Source organism: Calonectris borealis, chromosome 25 (assembly GCF_964195595.1).
Source record: "Calonectris borealis chromosome 25, bCalBor7.hap1.2, whole genome shotgun sequence".
NCBI classification, from domain to species: domain Eukaryota; kingdom Metazoa; phylum Chordata; class Aves; order Procellariiformes; family Procellariidae; genus Calonectris; species Calonectris borealis.
Window position 1 is genome coordinate 4025743 of NC_134336.1, and position 21388 is coordinate 4047130.

The 21388-nt window shown below is 37.6% G+C and overlaps 1 protein-coding gene across 1 annotated transcript in view; it reads left to right on the top strand.

The window, feature by feature from the left end:
* The window catches only part of MACO1 (macoilin 1), a 30859-nt gene extending 9958 nt beyond the window's left edge, over positions 1–20901 (top strand). The window contains exons 2-11 of the mRNA XM_075173437.1: positions 5–146; positions 847–973; positions 3066–3189; positions 5426–5604; positions 6075–6573; positions 15403–15561; positions 15757–15939; positions 16790–16910; positions 18403–18577; positions 19720–20901. Coding sequence (XP_075029538.1) covers positions 5–146; positions 847–973; positions 3066–3189; positions 5426–5604; positions 6075–6573; positions 15403–15561; positions 15757–15939; positions 16790–16910; positions 18403–18577; positions 19720–19922 — 1912 coding nt within the window. The 3' untranslated portion in view covers positions 19923–20901. The remainder of the gene's footprint in view (positions 1–4; positions 147–846; positions 974–3065; positions 3190–5425; positions 5605–6074; positions 6574–15402; positions 15562–15756; positions 15940–16789; positions 16911–18402; positions 18578–19719) is intronic.
* The last annotated feature ends 487 nt before the right edge of the window (positions 20902–21388 follow it).

The following is a 21388-nucleotide window of genomic DNA, read 5'->3' on the forward strand; positions in this document are numbered from 1 at the left end:
ACAGTACTTTTCTGTATCTGAAGTTCCTGGTAGTGTGGGCCCTAGTACTGTTGGCAGATTTTGTCCTGGAGTTCAGATTTGAGTATTTGTGGCCATTCTGGCTCTTCATCAGGAGTGTTTACGATTCCTTCAGATACCAGGGTTTGGTAAGTATAACACAAAATTGCTGTCCTTTTGTAGGGAAATCCTGCAATGTTTCAGGACATATTCCACATTATACAACTAAGTTAATGGCGCTGATAATCATTTTCACGAGAGGAGGAATTTTCAAGTGACTAGGTGACCTGGGCTCCAGTCTCTTCTCTCTGACCGCCTATTTTATCTGTGGCAAGTGGAAGTGAAATAGCTATCAAATTTTCACCATAGGAAAATATTGTTTGAATTCCTGAGATTAGTGAATTGGTTTAGATCCCTATATAACAGTGTTTTCTTTAACATAAAATGGAAACCTTTGTCTGTTTAGATTCTTACTTTCTTTCAGAGAGTAAACGATTCTGCTGGTTGTTTGGGGTTTTTTTCCCAGAAGGAGAGTATAGTAATGATAATTCAATATCAATAGTGTAAATGAAAGCCTTCAAATAAAATAATAAGGAATAAATATAGCTGTTTGGAGACTTGTTGGAAGAGTGGATGGGCACAAATTCTCCCGTTGCACCCGTTCTCTCTTAATTGGCTAAATTTCTACTTTCATTGGCTAGACTGCTCCATTTCTTTGCCCTGATTATAAACAACCCTAGTGTTTCTCTGTTGAAATCATTGTGGTGTAACCATTAATAAATAAACTGGTAATATTCGCTGGAATAAACCAAAACACTCTTCTTTCCCCCCACCCCTCCTTTCTTTTAGGCCTTTTCAGTATTTTTTGTTTGTGTAGCATTCACATCAAATATAATATGTCTGCTCTTCATACCAATACAATGGCTGTTTTTTGCTGCCAGCACGTATGTTTGGGTACAGTATGTCTGGCACACAGGTAGGTCACTACTTTTTATTTACAACTTACTGATTTGAATAGATATCTTACAGCTTTTAGTAGCATGCAGAAACCCTCTTCTATTTGTTACCATGTTTGTTTTAATGCACTTTTGTTAAAGTTAAAAAATGTTCTTTTGCTTCCGTTAGTATGCTGATTTCCACTTCATACGTGTCTGGGTGGATCTTGTAGTAATCATTAAAGCTTGACCAATGGAACTGAAGTTGTATAAACAGGAATTCCAGAGCAGTAAAAAACCCTATTTTCCTGACTTCAAAACACTTCTGCAGCAATTCAACACATACAGAGCACATAGGAAAAGTTTGTGAAACAGTGTTACATTCTTCCTACTACTTGATTAATGTGCTGTTAATTTTGGATTTTATCATAGTTTAAATTCGTATTAGTCAAATCTTTGTGTCAACTGGATTCAGTTTCTGAGCAAAAAGGATAATGCCAGTGGCTGCCCTGACAGTTTGAGACACGTATGGAGAAATTTTCTCCCTGCCCTCCCTCCCCCCTTTTTTTTTTATCCTTAATTGTTTGGGGTTTTTTTTAATAAATCTTTGGGTTCTGGGGTTTTGGGGCAGCAGTTGGATTGGGGGGAGGTGGTTTAGCTTGCATGAGCACTAATACTTGACACGGGTTATGTATATGTCTTTCTCTCAATCAAAAAAATTTAGGAATAAAACTTGATTTTTTTTTTTTAAGAGGTTACTTTTCCCTGCCCAAGTCTTTGGGATTTGAGGCTTTTGTAATATTTCATGTTAGTCTTGCCGTCAGATCACAAGAATTTGCAGGATAGCATGGATCATTTCTCAGCTTACTGGTGAAAGCAGTCATCTTTCTGACAAGTTAGTCATTTATGATAACGACAATGTGGGAGCTAATGAAAGATACTGTGAACCAGTTGCTGCCCAATTTAAAATACGTAAAAGATCTGGAGTTATTTTTAGGATTATATTAAGATGTTAAAGTGTTATCTGAAGTTGTTCTTGGAGTTGATGTTTAGAAACCCTGAAGGAAAAACCTGATGGGCCAGTTTTAACTGTAGTTATTGAGCTTGTTTAATATTTTAATTCACTGCAACCTTAGGGATTCTCCTTTTTAAATGCTCATCTAAGTTGATGGGAGCTTGCTCTTTTTTTTTCTTTAGGAAGCTATGAACTTTTTAGGTGGTATGTCTACTTAGCTGAAATGTTCAGTCCCTTTAAGCTGACAGTTTCTGCTATAGGTTTCTCATTTATGCAAGGTGCAGCTATTCAAGAGAGACCAAAGTAGAGTAAATAACATCAGGGCCTCAGATTAATGTTCTTTTTAGTTTTGAATTTAAGACCTGTTTCCAAGTCAGCACACAATATGTTGATGTCAGTATGTAATCAAGAACTTTGTTTATTTTTATGAAGCTTGTGGCATGTAACTGGAATTGATTTGTGGAAATTTACAGTGGCTATATTGCATCCAATAGTGGCATTTTCCATTGGCCAAGAGCATTAAGACCTTAGTTTTGCTTGGCTACTACTTCACATTCTCACCAGTAGTGCTGGAGAGAGAAATCAATACAGCGTCCTAAACGTTCCCCTGATGTAGAGTTTTGAGACGCAGACTCTAGTCAGCATTACTGTATACGGAGTAACCAGTACTGTGCTTACTCACTCCTGTTTTCTCAGCTGATTTGCTCACTGCTGCTACTAAGATATACCTAACTTGGAGTGAATAAGTAGTCCAAGCTTACCGCTTCTGACTCAAAGATCATAAGCTGTAACATTACCTCATCTTCTGCAGTTTCTTCCCTTTGTGTTCCTTCTCTATATAGGGTTTTGTGCCAAGCTATTTCATTAGCTGTGCATCTGTTATTTTTCACTGGTGCCTTATAAAAGTAGTAAAGCAAGATAAGGAGACAAAAGTTTAGAGTTCGTTTAAAATAAAGACATCCTAGATACTTTATTCTGAAAAAACCCTCTTGCAATTCCCTATATGTCTGTCTGAAAATTTCCCTTGACTTTTGGAATGTTTTAAAAATAACTTTAAAATATTTGCTACTTGTAATATATTACTAAGGTGTTTCTCTCCTTTTCTCTTCTCTGAATAGAAAGGGGTGTGTGCTTACCAACAGTATCACTGTGGATACTTTTCGTTTATATTGAAGCAGCCATTAGATTTAAAGATTTAAAAAACTTCCATGTAGACCTTTGTCGTCCATTTGCAGCACACTGGTAAGTGGTTTTTTTTTCTCCTTTTCTTACTAACCTTTATTTCACCAGGGAAATTAATATTCAGGGCTTTTTATTATGGTTCAGGGTTTGGCTGTTCAGTTCTCCCCTCACACATCTGTCATTAAACATTCCACGAGAAGTGTATGCTAAACACTAACCAAGTGCAACCTTTCTGAAGATACAGTGCTTGTGAGCTGGAGGGAATTTGTAGCAGGGATATTCCTAACATTTCTTGAAAGTTCTTGTCATCAATTTACAAATTTTGTATTTACTTAATTAATAGATGGTAAAAGTAGGAAAAAAAATATTTTCACTGGTAATTTATGTATCCCGTTACAAAAATTTTCTCTTTTTTTTTCTGTAACAAAGCACTCCTCTCTTTCCCCACCAATTAGAAGGATTCTCATGAGCATCTGATTTCATAATTCATCAGAGGAAGTGAATAAACTTCAGGTTGAAAATCGTGACAGAAAATAAAAAACAAACACTACTTGTCACTTCCAAAGAAGTAGTGTAATAAGACTGACTTCAGGCAAAAGATTTAACTGCAGAGTATTCATATCTGGAAGAAATGCACTTTCATTCCGCAAGTTCTTAGTGTAGCATGCATTGATCAGGCTGCGTTTAAAATGTGTCCTGTTTTTCCTGGAGTCATTTGGTCCAGTTCCCTGTGATATAGTCTCCAATAAATTAGACATCTGTCATTTTAATTTATATTGTCTACATTGTGCAATAAATCCCTTAGACACTAATTAAATTCTATAACAGGTTATAAAAGCACTTTAGGAGCTGTGAAGAAAGGTCTTTCTGCTGCTGAACTGGATGCAAACATTTCAGCTTGTCATCAGAGTTTTAGAACTGTAGCTACAGCTGGCTTTACACAGTATTACAAAAGAAGCATTGGCAGAGATAATGTCAGATGCATATGCAAATGATTCTTGCATTCTGGCAGCTTACTTGGAAATACAATTTGCACAGTGCTATTACTGAGCAAAGGATGAGAAGATTTTAATGGTTAATAGTCATCTGCATCTGAGTTTTCCCCTGATCTAGGATACCTTCAGTGTTTAAAATGCAACTTCACTGTGCTTTGTTAAAATACTTGTCAAAGATATGTTTATTTTTATACAGGGATGTTTGCTTATTGATTGAGTATCCTTGTTAATAAGTACACTAGTGTGATTTGTTAGCATTCTGTATTGGTGCAGTTGTCACAAGCTAATAAGAATACTTAAAATCTGCGTGATGAAGCTGATATACAAAAAAATAATTCCAAAGTTCTGTTACGCTTCTGTCGTCCCCATCAACACATGGAACAGCAGACTCTGGCTGGAAGTGAAATTCTTGATATCTTATCTGTCAGTAAGATAAGTGGAAGAACTAAGTTTAGAGATTAGATGTTTTTCGCTTACAGCTTGAAGGTCAATCTCCTAAACGAGGAATTTCCAAAGGCGGTTTGTTGCCCACAAAAGACGTCTTAATTGTGGCCATCCTCAGCAGAGGCAGGTGGTTATTGAGGCTTTACCCCCAGCGTCACTTCTAGCTGTACCAGGCGTGGGTGATGGCACTTCGGCTCTCAGCCTTGGTCCCCCCCAGGAATGCAGTAGCCCCAAAGCTGTGTGTTCCAACGGCTTCTCCAGCTCTTGTTTCTCAGCCTGTGCTGCAGTGAGAAGGTATCGCAGGGCCTGTTGCAGAGGCGGTATTTTGGAGAACCATTGTTTTGTCTCAGCTTTAAAGAGCGGTGGAAAAGGGATCTGCTCTTAATTTCTGAGTGCGAAAGGATGGGGCTAAGGATCAGTTTCTCCTTTCACTGTTCTGGATAAATGTTGTTTACACATCTCCCAGTTTAATGTCTTACATATTACATGACCCTTTAGGAACAAAACTTGGGAACTTCTGCTGTATTTGGCTGTTATCTCCTTAAAAGATGCATGATTCCTAGTCTGGTGCTTGTCTAAAAGCTGTCTTTGCTATGCATAGTGCAATTGCATTGTTGTAATCCTTTAATCTGTGCTACAGTTAATTGCTGTCTGTAATGAACTGTAATTTTATCTTGATAAAGAGGCGCCTACATTTTTGAACTGTAGCTTTATTGTAGTACAGCAAAAAATGTTTTATATATAATTTTCTATGAAAAGTTGTAATCCAGATGTATTCACAGCTATATAATTTATTACAATTTATTAATTTGCTATTGTGGTTATATTTTGAATAATAACGTTGCTTTTTTTCTTAGTATTGGCTACCCTGTTGTGACTTTGGGCTTTGGCTTTAAAAGTTACGTCAGCTACAAAATGCGTTTAAGAAAACAGAAAGAAGTGCAGAAAGAGAATGAGTTCTACATGCAGCTTCTCCAGCAAGCTCTGCCCCCAGAACAGCAGATGCTACAAAGGCAAGAGAGGGAGGCAGAGGAAGGCAAGTTATACTTAATGTGTTTGCTATTATCTGCTATTTTTAAAAAGGAAAAAAAAAGCCTACTAAGGAAGAGCTTCTTTAGTCCATGTTGTTTTGATGAAAGTGTAGTGAACTTAGAAACAGAGGAGCCAGAAATAAAATTATTTTGGCAGTGGTTAGTATGACAGTAGAAATGAGTTATGTCCTCTCTGTTTAGTTCTTTATTAGGAACTGCATGAATCTAGTCAGTCAGTGCTCTGTGAAGCACTAGTATTTATTATTAAAACCCTTGGTTACTGTTTCCTGCCTGTAATGAGGAAAAAGTCTTAAAATATCATGTGACTTCTGATTTTCTTTTCTAAATAGACTCTTAATACTGATTGTTTTCTGTAGAAATGATTGATGTGTACTTAATGATTTTTCTTTGTATGTCACAGTATTGATTGATTTAATGAACTAAGTTGTGGTTTTTTTTTATTTTGATATTGCAGCAGCCAAAGGATTATCTGATATGGATTCCTCAATACTTTTGCAGCACAATGGAGGCATTCCAGCCAATAAAAAATTATCTGCAACGTTGCCAGAGCTAGAATATAGAGAAAAAGGGAAAGAAAAGGACAAGGATGCTAAGAAACACAACCTTGGAATAAATAACAATATTTTGCAACCTGTAGACTCTAAAATACAAGAAATTGAATACATGGAAAACCATATCAATAGTAAAAGATTAAATAATGATCTTGTAGGAAGTACAGAAAACCTCTTAAAAGAGGACTCATGCACTGCCTCGTCCAAAAATTACAAAAATGTCAGCGGAGTTGTGAACTCCTCGCCTCGCAGTCACAGTGCAACTAATGGGAGCATCCCTTCCTCATCTACTAAAAATGAGAAAAAACAGAAATGTGCTAGCAAGAGCCCAAGCACACATAAGGACTTAATGGAAAATTGTATTCCTAATAACCAGCTAAGCAAACCAGATGCACTGGTAAGGTAAGTTTGATCTGAGCATTGTGTAACAGCCTGTCTTATCCTCCTTTCGTTCTAGTACCTCAGATCTTTTTTTTTCCCTTAGGAAAATGTAACTTATGATCCCATAAAGACGACTGAATTGTCTAGTAACGGAATAAGATAACTAGGAGCTGGGCCTTTTGGGTTCTGTTCCTGATTTTTGCCTCTGGTTTGCTACGCAGCCTTGAGCAAATTTCTTCCTTTCTACCTCAGTATACGATACTTACCTACCTCACAGGGGTGTTGTGAGGCATAATAAATAGCTTTGACAATCATTTGTTAGAAAGCCCGAGAGAAATGTGGAGAATCATTATTACAGAGCTCAGTGGATTGTTCTTGACAAATCTTCCACGGGGTGACCTTTACATCTCCAGGGAATTCAGTGGGTTTGCTGGTGCCTGAACAGGTGTTTTGTCTTAATTTTTTGGTTTGGTTTGGTTTTTTTTCCCTTGAAATGTTTGGCTTTTGTTTTAATCTTCAATTGACAAGTATAGATGCAAAGTATCAGCTACTACATAACTCCTTAAGGTGATAAGTTCAGATTCCTGCTTGCATACCTGCTGCCTTACTGGTTTAAATACAGGTCACAGGGATTTAATTTAACTGCCTTATAAACGATAAAGATTGAAAAAGCCACATCTTTGCATATGCTTATCTGAAGTTTTAAATAAATATGTATTTATGAAATGCAGCTAAGTACTTACAGCATGTAAGTCCTGAGACACACGGTGTTGTCATATGTTACCAAATCAAGTACTTGGAAGAAAGATAGTGTGTAACTGTTCAAAATGGAGATAGAGATACGTCTAGAAAAAACTGTTGCACAGTTATGCGCTTTCCTACCATTCCTGGCTTATGTCTCTCTTTTTCCTTTTCTCATGTGCTGAACACTCTTTGGACAACAAATCCTCTTTGGCTAACTTAATTGGCAGATCAGGTTCGCTTTCCCTGCAGGTACCTTTTGGTAATTGGACTTTTGACTCTGGTCTGTCTCTGAGGATTTGTCCTATGTGAATACAATTACTTCAATGAAAATATTATTTTCTCCTCTGATAATCACTCTGCCACTGATTGGCATACCTCTGCCAATTAAATATCCAGACTAATTGATACCTAATGTCTGTAGAGAACTTGTATGAAGCAAATAAGAAACCAGCTAATCAATCTAATCTGTGAATCAAATTCAGCCAAGATTAATGGGATGCAGATGGCTCTGTCTTCAGCAAAGCTGCATCTAAATAAACATGTATACAACTGCTGTATTTGTATGTTGCCAGTTTCAGATGGGCATCTCCATGGCTTCTTTGCTCACTGAAGAAGAGAACAGGTCAGTTCAGCTTTGCTGCAGTTCAAAATGTGGTTCGTAAGTCCTGAGAAAAGAGAAGGGAAGAGCTTTATAGAATGACCTGCCAGACTAAGAATTTTGTCCCATGTAGCTATGACAAGGAATGAGATTTAAACCTGGCATGTTTTAAGTTTTAAATTACACATTGAAATTTTTATATGCTGTGATGTAAGCTTAGACCAGGTGGTCATTGTAATTGTCTAAAGTGGGTTTTCTAATGCAGAAGTGAGTATACAATAAACTAGACTGTGTCCTTACGGAATTCTAGCTCCTCTAATTCACTGCGTAGGGACGGAGCACACAATTAGTGTACTCTGAAAGTGCCTTTGTGCAACGTAGCCTTACTCTGCCCTAAAAGTGAATTAAGCTACTTCAGTTTTTTTGATTGTGGAACGTTTCTATGTGATGCGTGGGTGTGATGCGGCTGTTGTGCTACACATTCATGTAGCTGCTTATTGTGCACCCATTTCCCTGTGCAGGCAAGCCAAGAGCACTTAAAACACCAATTTCCCATGTGTCGCTGCTCACAGTTTCTTACAAATGTAGATGACTGAAATCATTCATGAAATCTTGTTTCACTTCAGGTTGAGTATGTAACTCCTACACCAATAGAAGCATAAACTTACCTGACAAATTGGATGGGATGGAATGCACTTAAATTTAAAAATTCATGTTTATTTTTTTTTTAAGTTGTCAGTTATCCTGTCCCTGGAGTGTAAGGCATCTTTTCTGCTTCCAGTAGTATTACTCATTCCCATTATTAAACTTTTAGTCAACATCAGTGCTGTACCCCTGAAAAGGGCTGTGTGAAGTCCTGCATTTGTGTCTGACTTTCAGATCAGATCTGCTCAGCTTCCAAATAAAGATGCTTTTTATAACTTCTTGTCCAGCAGACTCACAGCAGGATGTCAAAACCAAGCTGCTTTCCTTTTGTGTTCACAAATGATTTCCCTGAGCTGACTAACCAGTATTAAATGTAAAGTATGCCTTATGACTGCTAGGGACTCAGGATTAACAGGGGTTATTCGAGACAGTAAAGACTGGGGTTTTTTGGGAACAAGAGAGTCTTGCATGCTTTTCTCTTAAATACTTGATGTGACATTTATATTTGAAAGAGTACTGCTAATTAATTTAATTTTACACTTTACATATACAATATTACTCTTATTTGAAAGAGTAAGTTTTTATTTTTGTTCTGTCTGGTAAATGGTTAGCGCATGTGTGTTCAGTTTTTTGGAGAGGAAGTTACCGATCCCCATCTCTACGTATTTCAGTGAATATAATGTTATGTTGTTATCTTGATAGCTAGAGCAGAGGGATTCAAGAGGCTCTGTCCCTGCTGATCAGCCTTGAAAGTAATCTCTGCCTCAGTTTCCCTACAATTGAAATGAATATCTACTTCTGATGGGTGCTGAAATCTGCTGTTTGTTTGTCAAGCGCTTAACTGAATCTCTGTGATCTGAGCTGCGTATTTCCCAACACTGCGGTAATTGGGCCAATGGAGGGATACATTTGGTATCCAGTGGAGGGATAAACTTGGTAGCCCTTTACACTTAATATTGTTTGTCAGTAGGTGCAGAGCAAGCTGACTTCTTGTTACTGTTTCACTGTCACTTCTGAGGTGCAGCAAGTTTTGTTCATGTTTTAGGGGCTCGATGTATGGAACGAGTCCAAGCTGTAATTGCTGCAGAAATTTTTTTTTTGCATTGCGTATTACATAGTAATAGTCACGTCCTGCCTCTAGCTATTTGCACCCGTAAAAAAAACAACCAAAAAACACAGACAAAAACCAGGCAGTGCTGCTTGGCAAAACTGTTTGTATCCATAGAGGTCTTGCCTTTGGCACAGGAGGTGTTGAAACAAGCTGTCTTATGTACTAATTATTCTCAGAGATAACGATGACATCTTCTGGCAATTGGACTAAGAAAAATATTTGTGAAGCACTGGCTGGTCTACCACATATTATTTTGCTTTCCTAAAATTTGATATTACCTGCAGAGACAGACTTGAAGGTTTTAATGTAAATTTCTGTCCATTTGATGCTAATTATTGTACATCTTCTGTGGCACCATTGATGTCCTAAGAGCGATTGCTGCTTCTTCCTTATCCCCCCTGCCTGAAATGGCATTAGTATACCAGAAGGCTTTCTGCTGTCAGCTGCAGTGGGGGAGATGGTCAGTGTTTCATGAAATATGATGGGAGTGAAGGAAAGCATAGAATAGAAAAGCGAAAAGAACTGGTAATGTAAATTAGAAATCTGGGAGATGATCCTTCTAGCAGACCATTTTCAAGCCACTGTCAACATAGTGCTTGGACTGTTCAGAAGCAGAATAACCTTTTGAAATGCCAGCTACTTAGATCAATTCTGTGTAGGAGAAAAATAAGTAACTCTGCTTTCTCTCTGTGGATTACTGTCTTTTTGGTAATGAAAAATGCTCTGAGGAACTGCTAGTAACAGCATATTACTTACAGCAGGAGAACCTCAATGCTGTGGGGTAACGTTGGCTACTTCAGAGAAATAGGTTCACTGCGGGGGAGACTTATGCCAACAGATTGGGCTGGAACAGAACAAATGAAAAAACGGGTCTCTTAGAAAAATGTCTGAGTGCCTTCTGGGTCTTTTAAAACTTTAATTTTTATATAAATTGTGCTTAATTTGTGTGCAATTTCCAGGTGATTATGGAATTGCGTTATCGGAGTAAACTAAGCAACAAGGATATGTTATTCACCAGTTATCTTAGGAGTAATACTTAGGAGGATTAAGCTGAATTGAGTTGTCTTTAAGTTGATCCATCAATCTTCCCTGAAGCATTTGGAAAACTACTCAGTCTTAGCGGCGATTACTGATTAATTCTCTTCATCAGTGAGATCAGGAATGATATGAGGTAGTGCTGAGAAAAGAAAATGGGTACATCTGCATTTATAGTAATGACAAATCGAAAGAAATTGGCCTTAGTTGTGTAAACAGCACAATATAATAACCTGCAACGAAACCCTCATTTTAAAAACAGTCATGTGTCAAAATGACTTGTAGTTTGTGCAGCAATAGAGAAAAGTATCTTCTAGAATTCAAGTGTTCTTCACCCCCCACTTTGTAAATAACTTTTCCAGTAAGCCTGGAAATAAGAGACTTAAGCAGAAAATGAAATGGTAGAAAGAATAATAATTTAAAAAAAAAAGTGCTGTCTTATTGGGTCATTTATCATTGTAACAGTAGTGCAGACTATTATGCAGGGGGGGAGGGAAAACTCCACACACTAGTCTGTGCTCGTAGCAGCAAAGCTTTCTTTTATGACATTGTGTTGGCTTACCTTGATGATGTGCTTTCATTTCAGAAAGGGGCAGCAGAAAGGGTGTTTTTAATCTCGGTATTTCTGTGAAAATGATGGATGACCTCTCTGTCTATATACAGAGAAGAGCTTTGACTTGGTGTTCCACAGGAGGAAATTTTTAGGCTGAAAATGTTTGACTGGACTTTATAAGGTGGATAAGAACATGGTTACACACCAGAGAATGCAAGGAGTACGTGTGGGTTTGAGGGGAAACTAACTTCATGTCTTTTTTTTTTTTTTTTTTTTTTAATGAAGTTGTATCTCTAGTTAATTGTGGCAGGTCTGGGAGAGAAACTGTATAGGAAATATTTGATCCTTGCATTATGATGGATTATTAGCTTCCTAACTAATTTTAGATAGTAAGGAGCATTTATTTGCTCTATAAATTGCAGAAAATGTCTGTTCTGGTATTTAAAGCTACAGCAAAAACTACAGCATAATAAAAAGCAGTAATTAAAATCTGGTAAAATCTTACTTTAAAAATTATTTCTAAACAAGTCCATCGACAGATAAATTTCCAATGGTTTTGTCTGCCATTGACTTGAAAGAGATTCGTTTTCTCTGTATTAATTCTCTTCTGCCCCTTTGGAATTGCACTACAATAGCTGATCACTCACTTATGTAGATTGATCATGTTTAACATATTTTATTCTGTCTTTCGACTGTTTAAGTTAGGTCATCTGTACTGATAGGAGCGGTTGTTTCACAACAGAATAAAAACTCTTTAACTGCATGGTGGCCTGAAAAATTCAGATGTACAGAAGTACCGGAATCCTTTGATTAGAGTAAGTCAAATTGGTTAAGTTGCCACTCTTTCACTCCTGAGCCTACTGTGAGCTCATTTGTGGTGGCTAGTGAATTGGAGACAATCCACATCTTTGTGTTTTAATGGGTGCACGAGGTATATGGTTCGCACTTTACACCTGCTAGCAGTTTCTAAGAAAAAAAAACTCCTCTCCGCAGCATTTAGTGAATGAAGGGTTGCAGGCAAACAGCACCAGCTGCTCATAGGCAGTGATACTTTATCGGTACGTGGTCTGTCTGGATGTGTTTTAGTGGTGTGGCTACTGGTTTTTCATAAACAACTGAAGCACCCAGAGTTTGATCAATTCTTGTTGAGTTTAATCCTGACTTCTTTGTGATTTACAGTGAAAATCATAATGAACGGCAGGTCAGTCTCGTTTTCCTGTAAAAGTTACCCAAAGTCCCCTGTGGTCCTTCAGAGTAAAAGGATAAATATTTGACGCGTAGAGCATGCTTGAAAAGTTAAGGTGGAAAGGACATCCATGAGGCTTTGGCTCTGTGTTCAGGCAGGATTTGAGCGATGTATCATGAGTGTGCAACGCTTCCTGATCCCAATTCTCACAAATTGCGCTCTACAACTACCTGAAAGGAGGTTGTAGCGAGGTGGGTGTTGGTCTCTTCTCCCAAGTAACTAGCGATAGGACAAGAGGAAATGGCCTCAAGTTGCGCCAAGGGAGGTTTAGATTGAACATTAGGAAAAATTTCTTTACTGAAAGAGTGGTCAGGCCTTGGAACAGGCTGCCCAGGGAAGTGGTGGAGTCACCATCCCTGGAGGTATTTAAAAGACGTGTAGATGAGGCCCTTAGGGACATGGTGTAGTGGGCATGGTGGTGTTGGGTTGACGGTTGGACACGATGATCTTAGAGGTCTTTTCCAACCTGTATGATTCTATGATTCTATGAAATTTAACGTATGCAGTTCTGGTTGGATGCTTTTACCTATGCTTAGTAAAAAGGAAGGCTGTGGCTTGCGGCCTCATGTGTTTCCTCCTGGTTTGGAAAGTAGGCATCCTTTCTGGTCACGTTTGTGTGCACTCTGCAGATCACGCAGGTTTTATCTTTCTTTACAGCACAGGCTGGACCAGCCCCATGAGCACTGCAGGTACAGAGCCCTCGCTGAAACCGGCAGGAATGCCATGAACCAGATGGCTTAAGAAGTTTGAACTAATGTCAATACTCTGTTGCCAAAAATACAAATTCAGCTTGTCCTGTCCCAGCACCTCTGATTTATTCGGGCTTTACCTGATCAGTGCTTCTTTTCCTGGAATACTAAGTACCCAAAATAAATCCTGTATATCTTATTTGAGCAAGTTTGACATAGCCTTAGTTATAGGGAAAAGGCTATTTACAGCTGTCTTCTTTTCACAGTTACCACTTTATTGTAGAGATGTATGTTGAAATTATTTATGGATATGTGTCAATGTGAAGTGTGTGTGATTTATGTGCATTCCTTTACATTGTCCTACCAACCATTTTTTCACCTGTTTATTAAAACCTATATTAAAACCAATCAGCTGTTGGCAGACAACAGGCTGTTAGTGCTTCCTGCAGCATCTTACTCTCTTCAATTAATAAAGTTTGCTCTTTCTAAAACACCTAGGTACTGCTTATTGGAAGATTAAATTGAACTGTTACATCATCACCCAACAACTGTCCCGCTCTATCACTTAACATACTGAACATGGTGAAAATACATACCTAATAATGTCTGCTGATGGGTTTTCCATTTTTGGTTTATGTGCTATGGTTACATGGTTGAATGAATATTTGGTTAGGTTTGCAAATTCTTTTCCTCCTACAACTGAGTACAAGGTGTTGAAATGATTTGTGGTCTTCAGTATGAAATGAGTATTTGCTTTGTACTATTACTATTTGCCTACTAAGTATAAATTGGGGTTTTTTTCTTTTTAAAGGTACGCTTGACCACAATTTATACTATATTAAAAGGATTCATCTTACCAGTAGGGCAGTTCAAGTATAACTAGAAAGACAGCTTAGTACAGCTGTAGAAAGTGGGATCTGAGCATTTGAGTTATAGGAGTGTATTATAAACCACGCTCCTTTATAGGCTGTTTCTTGCTGTTAATTTACCCATTAGACCTCTTTGGTGCAGTTTTAGCCTATTACAGATGTACTTTTCTGAATTTCCCTAAGTTTGATGATTCCACATTTAACCTCTTGATTCATTCATACAGGATGTTCTTATGCCTCGTATCATTACATCTCTCACTAGCATTTTAGGTTGAGATTTTTCTGCACTGAAGCCCAAAAGAGCTACGTGTTTTTATTAGGAGGACAAAAAGCTATAACTGTTCATCTGTGCTAGTGAATGTCAATAAGGGCAGTTCATTTTGGCTTTTGTGACTCTTTTCCCCAAGTCTTAATGTTCAACTACCACTAATTCTGTATGGAACATTAGGAAATAATAACATCATCATCTTCTTTATTCAAAAACTTTTAAATCAATAACTGATGGAGCAAATGAGGGTTATGTGTGAATGACTGAGAGGCATATTTGCTTTAAATACATATGTAACACAGTGCTCATAAAAAATGGTTGATTATTCACTTGTGATGTGTTTTTATTCTAAGAATCAATAATCTTACTTTGAAAATGTGGGGAAAAAATTAAGCTGAGCTGGGGGCATCTCTGTAGAAATTTGTGTTTTACTTAACCAATTTTGGTTGAAAATATTTTAATTAATAAGCTTGCATGAGTCTTCAGGAACTTTCTAAAGCTACAATTAAGTGTATAGCAGATGGTCTCTGTTCAGGAGCAATTAAAATTAAATTTACTGACTCCTGAACTGTGGATGACTTAACACGTACTCTATTCAACATGCACATCGTGTACTTCAAGAAAAAAAAGTTTAGGTGAGAATTCAGCAGTATGCTCCATAGCTCAGCTATAACTAACAAATGAAACTCATAATTTGTTGAGAAAAGTAAAATTTGTTCACATGTGCACCTGTTCTTGTTCACAACTTCTCAGACTTATCCATTTCACTTCTGCTTGAAGAGGAAAAATATAATTCCACAGGATTGGGTTTACAACTCTGCAGTGCATGGAGGAAAACCAAATTCCTGTGGGAGGTTATGAAGTGTGTGTATAGCTATAGATAGAGCTATATATGTATAGTTATATAAAACATTATTATTATTTAGCAAGGATAGACATAATTTCTGAGAGTTTATTATTTTAAGAATCAAGGCTTTGGAGGGGTTGGCAGATGGTATGATGTTTACTCTGCTTATTTTTATATAATGTGCTTGAATCTTTGAGTGACTGGGAAATAAAGTTGAAATTGTCTTTTAAAATTGTCTTTCTTAGGTTGGAACAAGATATTAAAAAGTTAAAGGCTGACCTGCAAGCAAGCAGGCAGATCGAACAGGAGCTACGTAGTCAGATCAGTTCTCTGACTAACACAGAGCGGGGAATTCGATCTGAAATCGGCCAGCTCCGGCAAGAAAATGAACTGCTTCAGAACAAGTATGTGTTTCTGCACAGCTGTGTAAATTAGTTGCTGATGACTGTAGTCTGGTAAAGGGGAAGTATTGTGTTAAGACTCTACAAAATTTGAGGCACTTGTCTGCAAATCCAGGAAGACTCATTTGGGACCATTGACAGCAATTTATTTTTAGTAAGTAAAATCCTCCATTAAATCCCATACCTGTTACCTTCCAGATTACACAATGCTGTACAAATGAAACAAAAAGACAAACAAATGATCAGCCAGTTGGAGAAGAAACTAAAGGCAGAGCAGGAGGCACGAGCGTTTGTAGAAAAACAATTAATGGAAGAAAAGAAAAGAAAGAAGTTGGAAGAAGCAACTGCTGCACGTGCTGTCGCTTTTGCTGCTGCTACAAGGTACTTTGTTCTACCCCCAGAAGGTAGTTCAGCTCCAGAAAATTACTGAAACGTAGCTGTTGCTACTGAAATGTGTTTTGGGGGGATTTGGGGAGGCATTTTTCACTCTTGTATACATAAAAGAGTAGTCTGTATTTGATTTTTTTTAAAAAAAAAAGAAAAGCTTTATTTGTGTTAAGAGGTTTATTTGTGTTAAGGCAGTGGGAGGACTGGGAGATCTCCTTCCATGAAGCTGAGTCTCAATACTCATATACATTACATTTACAGGGTGTAACGGATTAATATGCTCTAAATTATCTGCTGCACCTTGATTGTGCTGACAGAGAGATGTTGTACCCTGTATGGGTCAGCTTTAAAAAAAGGAAGATCCCCTTTTCATGTGGGAACTGTGAATCAAGGATTCATGCGACGACGTTGGCCAAGATACTCTCTTGATCTCACATCTTGAAAGTATTCTGCTCTAGCCAATGACCACCCGTGCTCGGCACAGTGGTGTTTCAGTAGTAACATAGGTGTACAGATGGGAAGTTTTTCAGGATGAAAGCACGGCACAAGTGTGGATGACTTTAATATGCAGTGCTCCAAATGTCTACAAAGAATTATTTCTGCTTTTCTGTTCCCTATATTTCATAAATATTCCAAATTTCCTAATATTTGAGGCATAACATGGAGTAACTTTTTGCAGCTTTTTGCATTGTTGCTATAAAGGAAATTCTCTTGCTGAAAAGAACAAAGTTAGCTTCCTCTTTTTATCCTTCAATATTTATATTAATTTTTATGTTATAAACAATTCAGGAATGACAGCCTCATTCTTATTTCATCTTCTTCTCTTTTAATGTTTTTTCTGCAGAGGGGAATGTACTGAAACTTTACGAAATCGTATCCGAGAGCTGGAGACAGAGTGCAAGAAGCTAACAATTGACATAAAGCTGAAAGAAGATCAGATACGAGAACTAGAAATGAAAGTTCAGGTAATGAGAAAGCACCAGGGGCTTAGATCAGCATCACAATGAGTGCTTTCAGCCCTCTGAAATTGGTGGATCTACATAAGAGGCAATCAACACCTTCAAGAATTATGCTCTTCAGATGTCTGTCTTGCATCAGGCTTTGTAAGAACGTGGGTATGAGAAAGGTTAATAGTCTCAGCTCCACACCGCTCAATTGTTTAAATTATTAGAATTTTTTTTCCCTGAACCAATGGTCTGGGTAGACTGAGAATATAATCCCCCCAACAAAATTTTTTGTCTAATGTGAGGAGCTTGTTGCCAGTCTGTAACAGTATAAATTTCACTGCTAGCAAGTCAGATTGCTTACTCAATGCAGTCTTAATCACTGACCAGACATACTTTTTTTGGTGAAAGTGCTTGAATATTGAAAGTACATTGTGGTAGACTTGTAGTAGACATGTTGTCTGGCATGTTAGAGTTTAAGAGCTCAAATGTGTGAGTTGAAGTTGACCTTATTCCTTTAAAATGTCTGTTCCTAAAGATGCACTCACACTGTCAACTGACAATTTGCATGAATATGTATTTTTAATGTCTTGTGGTTTTTTAGACACTCTTCAAAATCCACCTGTTACTGTGAACTTGTTTCCAAATAACATATGCAGCCTTGTTGTTCCTGGTTTTACCAAACCCTTGAAAACAAGCGTGGTTTATCCGTGGAGAATATGAGGGTGGCTTTCAAACGATTAAAACCAGCTATAATCAAGCTTTTTAATTTTATTACCATCTTCAAACTGTTAGAGAAGCTTTTAGTTACAGGCATTAATATTTCCCCCTTGCATTATTGTTTCTTCATCTAAAAGTATAGAACTTTTTTTTTTGTGTATAGTATTTCTCCTTTTCTTAGTCAAAATGTTAATGCATACTTCCCAGCCACAAGGTGCCTGTCTCTTACGTGCAGAATACTTGCTCCTTCCTTTTCTGTTTTCTGAATTTCTGGGTTTGCAGCACAGTTAGGTTCAATGTGGGAAGTATTCTGAGACAAAGAAATCCCTCTCATGGGCCAATTGAAATAGCTTAAAATGCTTATTTAGTATCATTTCAAACTGTCTAGCGAGAGGTCAGTCCCCATCCTAGCCATTTTGCTTGTGGGAAGTGTTTTCGTATCCCACAGCTTGGCTAAGGGTACTGCGCGGCTGCTTAGCTGGCGCTTGGAAGTGCCGAGGAGGGTTGCTGGGTGGAGGGCCTCGATACAGATGATGGAGGGCCGAGAAGCAGAGTAAATGGTACTTGCTCACCGCACCGTAATTATGAATTGTACAATACGGCTTTAATCACTTGTATGATGGTTATGTATAATTACTGGAGGTAATATTACAGTGTCCTTAATTAACCATCATTTTAATTTTACAGTATTAATACCAGGCCCAGTGGTGTGCTGTGGGGAAGAGAAAGACTTCTTGGTGTATCTCATGTGTAAAGTCCATGAGAATAACATTTGTCCTAATTACTCCTACAGGAACTGCGGAAGTACAAGGAAAATGAGAAGGATACGGAGGTGTTAATGTCAGCACTTTCAGCCATGCAGGATAAAACACAGCACTTAGAGAACAGCCTGAGTGCAGAGACAAGAATCAAGCTGGATCTGTTCTCTGCATTAGGGGATGCAAAACGGCAGCTTGAGATTGCCCAAGGTAATATGGGATGGTTTAATTCAACACACAGTACTGTCTGAAATAGTGAAAATATGGCAGAAGGAATATCCTACCTTTTTATTTAGGGGTGTGCTACAGTCCTCACGCAGCATTTCAGCTTTCAGTGGGTTTTTGTCTTTTACAGCTTTGTGAATGTGAGCCTAAGCAATCCAGCTGATCAGCTGACCTGATTTCCCCAAGCTATTAAACTGAAGACAATAAATGTCAAGATGGGCGTTTAAGTTAATTTATGATGACTTTCTACATTTTTATAAACCATTACCTTAAAGCTGGAGAACTTCTTTCAAAGACCTAGAAGATAAAATAATAGTTGCCATCTATTAAGCCCCTGTTCTTGAATCCTAATAATATTTTGATACTCCTGAAGTAAATAACAACCTAAATGTGGAGGGAAAAAAATAACTCAACCTTTTTTAAACTTCACGCTGGTGAGGTAAGCGTGGACATTGGTGTCCATGTTGGGCTGGTGTTGCAGCCACCAGAGGGAGCATGAAGCCAGTATAAAACCCTGCCCAGACTGTCCTTTGTTCAGCTGTGCAAACCATGAAGCAAAATTAAATAACCTTTTGATTTAGTACCTGTTAATTGCCTTGCAGAAGTTTGCTTGGTTGCAGGAAAATTTGATTAGAGTGAGAATTTTTTGTTTGTTTGTTTCATTTCATTGGTGTTTCCCTTTACGTAGTTTCATAAATTGCTGTAGCGATGTTGTGAGTGTGCACAAAATGTGTTGTGGTGAGAACAGGACAGTTTTGAAAATAAAGTAAATAACACATTTAATAAGCAAACATTTGTGCTCCTTTGAGGTGCTTGTAAAATGTGAACAGAAAAGTGCAGAAAAAGTTGAGCCATAGAAATAATCTTTTGGTACGGTGCAGCTGTGAATCCAAACAATGCAAAATCTAATTGAAGTGCTATGCCTGGTTGTGTTACATGGTAACTAGAGGTAATTAAACAGTTCCTCAACACAAAGCGGGAGTTACGTGAGTAGTTCTTTTACTGGTGTCATGTTAGAGCGCTGAATGTCTTCTGGGTGTTTCACTTTAACAGCTCTTATCGTTGAACGGTTGATAGAGGGTGAAAACATGCTGCTGGTTCTAAGTGATGTTATTTGCTGTTTTCAGGGCAAATCATTCAAAAAGATCAGGAAATCAAGGACCTAAAACAGAAGATTGCAGAAGTTATGGCAGTAATGCCCAGCATAACATACACTGCAGCCACCAGCACTCTGAGTCCTGTTTCCCCACATTACTCTTCCAAATTTGTGGAGACCAGCCCTTCTGGACTTGATCCCAATGCCTCTGTTTATCAGCCCTTGAAGAAATGAATGCCAATTTTCTTTTTGCCCAGTAATTTTGTCATGCTGAAGGCATCACGCAGGAGTGTCTCTTGCAGTCAAGATGAAATTGTATTGTGTGAGACTGTATTCGTTGTCATTTAAAACAGGATAAAAGAACATCTGGATTGACTAGAACTGCCCATCAGTTTTTCTTGTAAATTTTTAGAAAACCTCACAGAACTTTGCAATTTATTTTCCTTGGCCAGTGCATTAAAAACAATTCTTGGTTTTCAAGTAGCCAATTTTGCCTTTTTATGTACTCTTGCATGGTTTCCTCTTGAAAAACACAGGGCTTTGCTTGATTTTGAACCCTTTCTTCTATTTTTTTTTTAAATAATCAAGTTGAATTTGCAGATTCATTCAGAAATAGTGAGGAAAAAACTTTTGTTTTTACAGTGAAAGGGTTAAATAATCTAACAAAGCTTTGATTTATAGCTGTATTAAATACAAATATGTGATGTTGCAGAAGATAATTTGATTACCCCTCAAAGGACCAAACAAATTTCAGGGGCGTTGTTTAAGGGAAAGAATAAGAGAATAGATGATGATGTGACGGTGGTTGTTGTGTGAAATATTTATATTCCCATTGGTGTTTTTAGTCATTGAGAATTGCTAACAGTCTTGTTCACAGTGCCTTGGGAAAAGACATTTCAAGAGGAAACTTGATAGTTTAAACTATTTTTTCCCCCTTCACTGTCATCTAGCTTATATATCAAGCTCATTACAGAGTCTACTGCAAATTGTACATGGTAATTTGGATGTTCATTATAAACCAAGGTTACATCTTCTGTTTATTTTGATATAAACTCAGCAGTGTTCTGTAACTTGCCTTGATTATACTGCATCGTGGAAGGCACAATATTAATACAGGAAGCGTTATTGTGAAGGCGGAACTGTGCAATGTACTGTATACAAGAGACTGTAAAGCTGGCTAATAAAAGCTGCAGTTCTGGGTTTTTTTATTTTATTCAACTGTGATTTACACTTTATATCACCTTGTGTTTGACTATTTAAATGGAGCTGAATATTTTTCAGCTGTTGTGCCAAGGAGTTTTTAAGGAGTTTTAAAGGAAACTCATGAGTTGCACAAAGGTTTAAGTTAAAATGTATATTATACATTGATAGAATGTGTTTGCACTGGCAACTTCTGAAGTGTTTCAGATTTTTTGAGGATGGGGATTGGAGGGGTGGGAAGCAAAATTATATTGGAAACCAGCAGAATTACAAACCCAACATTATGATTTTGCAAACATGCAGTGGACTCTGGAAGGACAAAGTTCTTCTTAAAAGAAAGGATTTTTTTAAAAAAAAGTTTCATGTCAATTGGCATGTATGCCTCATTAAAAAAAAAATGAAGTAGGACACGCAAGTCAATAGAAGTATTAAAGGTTCATGATTTTAATCACAGATATTCTTTTGGGATAAAACTTCTAGCTTTAGCCAGGTGTGCATGT